We start from the raw sequence: 10,163 nt of genomic DNA on the forward strand, positions 1-10,163 counted from the left end.
GGACTGAGATATTATAGAAACATGGCTAAGGGAGGGACAGGACTGGCAGCTTAATGTGCCAGGGTTCAGGTGCTTTAGGCAGAACAGAGGTGGTGGAAAGAGAGGACGGGGAAGTTGTATTTCTGATTAAGGTGAGTGTCACAGCAGTAATCGGAGATGAAATAATTGAAGTATCATCCAGTCAGGCTTTGTGGGTGGAACTAAGAAGTAAAAAGGGGATGATGACGTTGTTGGGGTTGTACTATCAGCCCCCAAATAGTCAACAGGAATTAGAGGAACAAGTATGCAGGGAGACTGGGGAGATTTCCAGGAGCAATAGAATTGTCATAGTAGGGGATTTTAATTTTCCAAACGTAGACTGGGATTGCTGGAGTGTTAAGGGCTGAGCTGGGGTGGAATGTGTTAAGTGCACTGAGGAAAGTTTCCTCAAGTTCTGACTCGGAAAGGGGAAAACTCGACCTACTCTTGGGACATAGGGCAGGACAGGTGACAGGGGGAGCACTTTGGAACCAGTCACCATAGTTCCATTAATTCTAAAACAGATATGGAGAGGGACAAAACTGGTCCCCAGGTTCAAGTTCTAAACTGGAGCAAGGTGAATTTTGACGGAATTATCCAGGAACTTCAAGGGGTTGATTGTAGGCAAAGGGACCACCAGCAAGTGGGAGGCCTTTAAAAGCTATGACATGGGGTAAACCACTCCACGAATTTAAACCAGCAACACAGATAAAATTTACCCCGTGCTGTAATCTCTTAAAATTCGAGAGGCAAAGAATTATCCCAAAAGTCACTATTTAAAGTAAAAACTAACAACTTTATTCTTTAAGTCTAACAGAATATTAACTAACAACTATTTACAACTCTTCTCTCTTAAACCTATCTTTTACCTCCCCCTCTACAATACTAATCCAATAACAAAATCCTGATTACAATTTACAAAAAAAGTCACGTTTCAAAACCAGTCAGCTTTGTTGAGTTTCCTCTGTAGATTTTTCCGTCTTCTTTTCTGTTTCTTAGTGATTCTGCTTCACAGACCTTTGATAGATAAAGCTATCTTTAGCTTTAGAGAGCAGACCTGCTGACAGTCTGTACTAGCTGGTGGCTTGCTGCTCTTTGCCACTGGCTAACTCATAGAGTCATGGAGATGTACAGCATAGAAACAGACCTTTCGGTCCAACCCGTCCATGCCGACCAGATATGGCTAGTTCATAATGTCCAATTTTATACCCCATAACATCGGATCGTTTCATTGGTTTTAATATTGTCAAAATTCTAAATGCAAACTTGATAGGAGTTTGGTATCTTGGGGCATAATTTAAACTGATTGGCCGAATTTGTATTTGGTTTTGTCTCATAGTAATCCAGCTACTGTTAGCTGTTCAACCAAATATTACATTGTAAATTCTCCAGCACTCTGTGAGCTTGCTAAGTCCTTGCCGGCCTTTCAACTCTTTTAAAGGTACATTACACCTCAATAACAATATTAAAGGAAAAAGAATACTAGAGAGAGAATAGTACCCCTCAAGGACCAAAGTGAACATATACGTGTTGAACTGCAAAAGATGGGTTAGGTTCTCAATGAATATTTCTCCTCTGTGTTTACCATGGAGACAGACATGAAGACTTGGGAAGGTTAGTGGTCATATCTTAGGGACATCCATATCACAGGAGAGGAGGTGTTAAATATATTAGAATATATGAGGTGGATAATTCTCCTGGTCCTGGTCAGATATATCCAAAAAAACTGCCAGAGGCTAGAGAAGAAATTGCAGAGGTCCTGCCTAATATTTTTGCATCAATGTGAGCCATGAGTGAGGTCCTGGAAGACTGGAGGGTCGTGAATGTTGTGCCCTTATTCAAGAAGGGCTACAAAGAAAAACCTGGGAACTATAGACAGTAAGTTTGACATCTGTGGCCGGTAAGCTACTTGAGAAAAGTTTGAGAGATAAGATACATGTGTATTTGGAAAGACAGGGCTTGATTAGGAATAGTCAGCATGGCTTTGTGAGTGGATGATCATGCCTCACAACTTTGTAGAGTTCTTTGATGAAGTGACCAGAAACGTTGACGAGGGCAGTGCAGCGGACATTGTCTATATGGATTTCAGTAAGGCCTTTGATAAGGTTCCATATGATAGGTTGCTCTGGAAGGTTAGATCACATGGAATCCAGTGGGAGTTGGCAAATTGGTTACACAATTGGCTTGATGGTAGGAAGCAGAGGTAATAGTGGAAGGATGCTTGTTGGACTGGAGGCCTGAGACTAGTGGAGTGCCTCAGGGGGCAGTGCTGGGCCCATTGCTGTTTGTTATCATTATCAATGATTTGAATGATTAGTAAGTTTGCAGATGGCACAAAAATAGGTGGTATCATGGACAGTGAGGAAGATGATCAGAAATTGCAGGACATTGATCAGCTGGGGAAAGTGGGCTGAGAAATGGCAAAGAGAGTTTAATAGAGATAAGTGTGAGGTGTTGCATTTTGGAAAGTCAAATCAAGGTAGGAGTGTCATGGTGAATGGTAGGGCCTTAAGGAGTGTAGTGGAACAGAGGGACCTTGGAGTTCAGGTGCACGGTTCTCTGAAAGTGGAGTCACAGGTAGACAGAGCAGTGAAGAAGGCTTCTGGCACACTGGCCTTCATCAGTCAGGGCAGTGAGTATAGACGTTGGGAAGTTGTGTTGCAGTTGGACTGGACATTGGTGAGGCTGCACTTGGAGTATTGTGTTCAGTTTTGGTCACCTTGCTACAATGAGGATGTTATTAAACTGGAAAGGGTGCAGAAGAAATTTACAAAGATGTTGCCAGGAGTCAAGAGTCTGAGTGCAAGGGTGAGGTTGGACAAGCTTTCTTTAGAGCATAGGAGATTGAGGGGGGAATCTTATAGAACTGTAGAAGAACATGAGAGGCATGGATAGGGTGAATGCACTCAGTCTTTCTCCCAAGGTTGGGAATCGAGGACTAGGGGGGAGCAGTTTAAGGTTAGAGGGGAAAGAATAAAAGGAACCTGAGGGGCAACTTTTTTATGCATATGGAATGAGCTGCCAGTAGAAGTGATTGATGTAGGTACAATAACAACATTTAAAAGGTATTTGGATCAATACATGGATAGGCAAGGTTTGTAAGGATATGGGCCAAGTGTAAGGGAATGGGGTTGGAGTGGATGGACATTTTGGTTGGACCAGTGTGGGCAAAAAGGGCCTGTCTCTCTGCTGTAGGACTCTATGTCTCTAATCCTGGCCCCTGTAACAGTCTGGATTTCAATCCATAGATTATTTACAGCGATGAAAGACATGCCTTTTGAGGAGAATTTGAGCAGTTTAGGTCTATACTTGTTGGAGTTGAGAAGAATGGGAGATCTAACTGACGTATATACGATGCTAAAAGAGATTGATAAGGTAGATGTTGAGCAGCTGTTTCTCTTTGTGGGGTAACCCAGAATGAGAGGTTATAGTTTTCAGCTAAAGGGGAGCAGATTGGAAACTGAGATGAGGGAGAGTTACTTTTCTCAAAGGGCTCTGGATGTGGTGGGTGCTGGAACATTGAGTAAATTTAAGGAGGAGGTAGACAGATTTTTAAGTACTGATGGATAAAGGAATTTGGGAAGTGACAGGAAAGTGAAGTTGGGGCTAAAATGAGATCAGCCATGATTATGTTAAATAGCAGAGCAGGCTCAAAGGGCTGGATGGCCTATTCCTGCTCCTCATTCTTATACATGTTTGTGGGTGTTTCTTCAGCTTCCAGGCACTTAAGCTTGGAGTTCCCTCTGGAGCCTATATGTCTCTCTACCTTAGTTTATCACTTTTTGAAAGAGCTTTCTAATGCCTCTGTGTGTACCTTGCCACTGAATTCCATTTGATAATGCCCTTGTGAAATCTCTTAGATATTTTACTACTTATGGTTAGTATCATTGTTCATAAATCGCTGTAAATTAGCATTCAAATGAAACAAGCAGTTCTGAAGAGAAATGACATGTTAGCCTTTTTCATAAGATGATTTAATATAAGATTAAGCAATTCTTGGTTCAAGTGTATCAAACATTGGTGAGGCAGCCCTTGGGGTATTGTGTATTGTTCTGAGCCCTATCCTCAAGAAGGAAGGGACTTATCTACTCAGGAGGAATGTAGCAGAGGCCCAGCAGACTGAGTCCTGGAATGATGGGATTGTCCCGTGATTTGATTTGATTTGATTTATTACTGTCACATACCAAAATACAATGAAAAGGATTGTTTTGCCTGCTATGAGGAGAGATTGCGGAGATTAGACCTGTATTCCTAGAAAAACTCATCTTTAAGTGTTGGACAGAGTAGATGCAGAAAGGATGTTTCCTGTGTAGAAACAGTAAACAATCTCAGAACAAGGGATTGGCCATTTAGGACTGAGACTGGAAGGAATTTCTTTACTTGAGGGGAGGTGAATCTTTTGGAATTTTCAACTGCAAAGGCCAGTAGAGGCACAGCCACTGAGTGTGTTCAAGAAAGAGACTAATCGATTTCCGTTATTAATAACATCAGGGTGCAGGGATAATGTGGGAATGTGGCGTTGAGGTTAATGTCTGGCCACAAGTTAGAATGGTAGAGCATGATCAAGGAACTGAATGGCCAATACCTGCACTTCTGTTCCTAACGACATTAAGGGCATTATATTAATGTAAATTGCTGATCTGAGCCCCATCCTGCTGAAATTTGGGAGGTACACATCTAAAACCAAGAGAAATCTAGCACAGGCCAGCTCCCCCAGTGAGTCAGATGGGATGCTCCTGTCCAATGTAGCACCAATCACCCATCCCAGTACACTCCTGAAGGAGTATGTATTTCACTCACAACCCCAGGTTGTCCTCTCAGGTGGACGTCTTTCCTGAACAACATGTTTTTATTCCTTCACGGGATGTAGGCATCACTGGCAAAGCCAGCATTTGTTGCCCATCCTTAATTGCCCTTGAGTGGCATTTCAGAGGCCAGTTAAGATTCACGAGAGTCACACTTAGGCCAGACCAGGTAAAGATGGCGGATTTCCTTCCTGAACTGACATGAGTGAACCTATTTACAACAAGCAATGCTAGTTCCCCAACATTATTTTAAATACTCCAGAGGTCTGAACTGACTTTAAATTCTACCAGCTGTCACAGTGTGAAATCATTGAGTTATGCAGCACAGAAACAGACCATTCATTCCAACCAGTCCACGCTGACCATAATCCCAAACTAGACTAGTCCTGGCTGCCTGCACTTGGCCAATATCCACCCTAACATTTCTCGTTCATGTGCTTATCGAAACGTTCTTTAAATGTTGTAACCATACCCGCATCCACCACTTCCTCTGGAAGTTCATTGAACACACGAACCACTCCCTGTGTAAAAATAGTTGTCCCTCATGTGTTATTTAAATCTTTCTCCCCTAACTTTAAAATTATAGGGTATAGTCTTGAAATGCCCCACCCTAGGGAAAAGACTATACCTGAAAATGTGTTGCTGGTTAAAGCACAGCAGGTCAGGCAGCATCCAAGGAACAGGAAATTCGACGTTTCGGGCCAGAGCCCTTAATCAGGAATTCCTGATGAAGGGCTCTGGCCCGAAACGTCGAATTTCCTGTTCCTTGGATGCTGCCTGACCTGCTGTGCTTTAACCAGCAACACATTTTCAGCTCTGATCTCCAGCATCTGCAGGCCTCACTTTTTATTAAAAGACTATACCTCTCATGATTTATTAAACCTCTATAACCTCAACCTCCTTCATTCCTATGGAAAAGGTCCCAGCTTATCCAGCCCCTCCTCATCACTCAAACTCTCCATTCTCAGCAACATCCTGGGAAATCTCTTCCGCATCCACTCCAACTTAATACCGTCCTTCCTATAAGGGGTAAGCAGAACTGGACACAGACTCTAGAAGATGTTTCAACAACGTGTACAAATTCTACATGATGTCCTATCTCCTGTACTCAAAGATTTGAGCAAACAAGACAAGCCTGCTAAATGCCTCCTTAACCACCCTATCTATATGTGAAGTAAACAATTATGTACCTGCACTCCAAAGTCTCTCTGTTCTATAACATGACGTAAGACCTTACTTTGAATTATATAAGCCCTTCCCTTTATTTGTTTTACCAAAATGCAATACTTCACATTTATCCAAATCAAACGTCATCTCCTACTCTTCAGCCCATTGATCCAATTGATTAAGATCTCTTTGTAATCATAGATAACCTGATTAGGGATAATCAACACGGCTTTGTGCGTGGGAAATCATGTCTCACAAACTTGGTTGAGTTTCTTGAGGAAGTAACAAAGAAGATTGATGAGGGCAGAGCGGTAGATGTGACCTATATGGACTTCAGTAAGGCATTCGACAAGGTCCCCATGGGAGACTGGTTAGCAAGGTTAGATCTCACGGAATACAGGGAGAACTAGCCATTTGGAGGCCTGTGACCAGTGGAATGCCACAAGAATCGGTGCTGGGTCCTCTACTTTTTGTCATTTACATAAATGATTTGGATGCGAGCATAAGAGGTACAGTTAGTAATTTTGCAGATGACTCCAAAATTGGAGGTGTAGTGGACAGCAAAGAGGGACACCTCAGATTACAACAGGATCTGGACCAGATGGGCCAATGGGCTGAGAAGTGGCAGATGGAGTTTAATTCAGATAAATACGAGGTGCTGCATTTTGGGAAAGCAGGGCTTATACACTTAATGGTACGGTCCTAGGGAGTGTTGCTGAACAAAGTGACCTTGGAGTGCAGGTTCATAGCTCCTTGAAAGTGGAGTCGCAGGTAGATAGGATAGTGAAGAAGGCATTTAATATGCTTTCCTTTATTGGTCAGAGTATTGAGTACAGAGTTGGGAGGTCATGTTGCGGCCGTACATGACATTGGTTAGGCCACTGTTGGAATATTGCGTGCAATTCTGGTCTCCTTCCTATCGGAAAAATGTTGTGAAACTTGAAAGGGTTCAGAAAAGATTTACTAGGATGTTGTCAGGGTTGGAGGATTTGAGCTACAGGGAGAGGCTGAACAGGCTGGGGCTGTTTTCCCTGAAGCGTCGGAGACTGAGGGGTGACCTTATAAAGGTTTACAAAATTATGAGGGGCATGGATAAGGTAAATAGGCTAAATCTTTTCCCTGGGGTTGGGGAGTCCAGAACTAGAAGACATAGGTTTAGGGTGAGAGGGGAAAGATATAAAAGAGACCTAAGGGGCAACTTTTTCACACAGAGGGTGGTACGTGCATGGAATGAGCTGCCAGAGGAAGTGGTGGAGGCTGGTACAACTGCAACATTTAAGAGGCATTTGGATGGGTATATGAATAGGAAGGGTTTGGAGGGATATGGCCTGGGTGCTGGCAGGTGGGACTAGATTGGGTTGGGATATCTGGTCAGCATGGACGGGTTGGACTGAAAGGTCTGTTTCCGTGCTGTGTATCTCTCTGACTCTTTATGTCTCTATACCACCAAATTTGATGTCATCTGCAAACCTACTAACCATACTTTCTACATTCTCGTCTAAATAATTTATGTAAATAACAAACAAAACTGGACCCAGCACCAATCCCTATGGAACGCTGCTGGTCATAGGCCTCCAGTTTGAAAAACAACCCTCCAACACCTGTCTTCTACCATCAGGCCAATTCTGTATCCTATTGGCAAGTTCACTCTGGATCAAATGTGATCTAACTTTACTAATTAGTCTACCATGTGGAATCTTGTCAAAGGCTTTCCTGAGGTCCAAGTAAAGTTGTCTACTGCTGTGCCCTCATCAAACTTCTTAGTTACTTCCTCAAAAAAACTCAATCAAGGTTTGTGAGACATAGAGTCATAGAGATGTACAGCACGGAAACAGATCCTTTGGTCTAACCCGTCCATGCCGACTGGATATCCCAATCCAATCTAGTCCCACCTGCCAACACCCGGCCCATATCCCTCTAAACCCTTCCTATTCATGTACCCACCCTGATGGCTTTTAAATGTTGCAATTGTACCAGCCTCCATTCCCTCACACAATATCACAAATTGACATCCCCAGAATATTAGCCTGGAATCTTCAGATTACGAGCTCAGTGACATTATCAAATGGCCACTAACTCCACTTCATCAACCAGTAACAAATTATATGATAGTTGTTCATTTACTGCTTCCAGCCACTTTCTTTCCCACACCAACATAACTGGTGCTCCTCATCCCTGGTGCTCCCTTAATCAATTTGCCCGATATCCTCTCTGAAGTTTCAATATCCTTCCTAAAATATGGTGCCCAGCCCTGGACAAAATGTTCCAGCTGAAGTTAAGTTAGTGATTTACAAAGGTCCCATAACATTGTAATGTAAACCTTTCTTAATAAGTTTCAGGATTGCACACACAACAGACAGAGGAGAGACAATGGACTGAATCTTAACGGGCTTTTCTTTTTGGCGATGTGTTAGTTTTTGGGAGTTACCAGTCAGGATGGCGCCTGCTGGTGAAGTCAGTGTAAATCTTGCTCATGGAATCTTTTTATTCTGGTTTAGGTTTTGGGCCCCCGGTGAACCAAAAGACCTTGGGAGTTATGAAGCTTGTGGCGGTATGAAGAGTGATGGGAGATGGAATGTCTACTCGTGTAGTCAGAAACTGAACTACATTTGTGAACGCCCAGTTTTCTGTCATTTCAAATAACTTGCTGCATCAGGGAAAAACCTAAACTTATTTTTGTTTCCATATCTACCTTCTGATTTTAGATATGAATCTTGGCCTCATCATTCAGGCTAACTCCCCTGCCCAAGGTACAATAACCTCTCATCTGTTTAATTCCAGTTGTTCAAAATACCAAAACAAACAGCACTTCTTACCCCTACCTTTAAGGCACATCAGAAAGAAATACATGACAGAATTTAGTTCTGCCTGTTTTTTTTCCTGCCTAGAAAACTTATTTCAACCAATTTTATTGTATTATTCTGCTTAATGTCATGCTATAGTAATTGTTTGAACCAGGAATGTGTGAGAATTTTACATTTTCTACTCAATGTCCATTCTGCCAGAGATGAGCATGTGCTATAAATTCTGAACACCAGCCACTTCATGGCAAGCTTAGCTTTCTGTTTGTATTCACCCTCCTCAAGTATTTTCCAACTTGCAGACCTTTTTTGGGGAATCCAAGCAAAGAGTGGTCCCCACAGCTATCTCATGGCACCTCCTCCCTGCTCTGAGGCACCGGGGCATTTTTGCCTTTCACCTTTTGAATTCTGGAGCCCAGGCTGTGAGTGTTAGTTATGCTGGAACGAAACATCAGCTGACTCCACTGCAAAATCCTCCCTGATGCCTTTTCTCGTTTTGAATCTGGAATAGCCCCTCTATGTGATAAATGTGTGCAAGAATTTAAACCTTTGCTTGTTTGGAATGTTTACAGTGTGGATCAGACCACTTCAAATAAAACAAAATACAATTCTTTCATTTTATTGTCTTGTGGTCAGGATAGAAATGTTAGCCTGAAAGCAAGGTTCATTCCTGATGAAGGGCTTTTGCCCGAAACGTCGATTTCGCTGCTCGTTGGACGCTGCCTAAACTGCTGTGCTCTTCCAGCACCACTGATCCAGAATCTGGTTTCCAGCATCTGCAGTCATTGTTTTTACCTAATTTATTGAAAAGGCAAGCAATTGGGAGGTAACGGTCATTCCTACAGACAGAATAAAGATGCTCCATAAGGTGGTCACCCAGTCAGTGTTAATCTCACCAGCATAAAGGATATCACATTCTGAGCAGTGAGTAAAGTAGACAATATGCAAATATGTAAGCTATTGCTGCTTCACCTAGAATGTGTGTACTGGTCATTGGAGAGTGGAGATGGAGAAATATTAACTGCTGCTAACTCTATTGTACAAAAAGTCACATAATTACAGGATACAATTCTAAAGGGAGTGCAGGAGTGGAGGGACTTGGCTGGGTATATACACAGGAGAAAGTGAGGACTGCAGATGCTGGAGATCAGAGCTGAAAATATGTTGCTGGAAAAGCACAGCAGCTCAGGCAACATCCAAGGAGCAGGAGAGTCGACATTTCGGGCATGAGCCTGAAGAAGGGCTTATGCCCGAAACGTCGATTCTCCTGCTCCTTGGAGGCTGCCTGACCTGCTGTGCTTTTCCAGCAAACATTTTCAGCTCTGTATATATACACAGATCACTAATGGTGGGAGGACAGGCAGGGAGAGCA

At 42.8% G+C, this 10,163-nt stretch overlaps 1 protein-coding gene across 1 annotated transcript in view; it reads left to right on the top strand.

Annotated features, from left to right (window-relative positions):
* Positions 1–9,407, top strand: part of LOC132813385 (C-type lectin domain family 10 member A-like) — a 31,795-nt gene extending 22,388 nt beyond the window's left edge. The window contains exon 6 of the mRNA XM_060823136.1: positions 8,489–9,407. Within this exon, the coding sequence (XP_060679119.1) occupies positions 8,489–8,633 (145 nt within the window). The 3' untranslated portion in view covers positions 8,634–9,407. The remainder of the gene's footprint in view (positions 1–8,488) is intronic.
* Positions 9,408–10,163: the final 756 nt, after the last annotated feature.

The sequence above is a fragment of the Hemiscyllium ocellatum genome, unplaced genomic scaffold, assembly GCF_020745735.1.
Source record: "Hemiscyllium ocellatum isolate sHemOce1 unplaced genomic scaffold, sHemOce1.pat.X.cur. scaffold_3641_pat_ctg1, whole genome shotgun sequence".
NCBI classification, from domain to species: Eukaryota; Metazoa; Chordata; class Chondrichthyes; order Orectolobiformes; family Hemiscylliidae; genus Hemiscyllium; species Hemiscyllium ocellatum.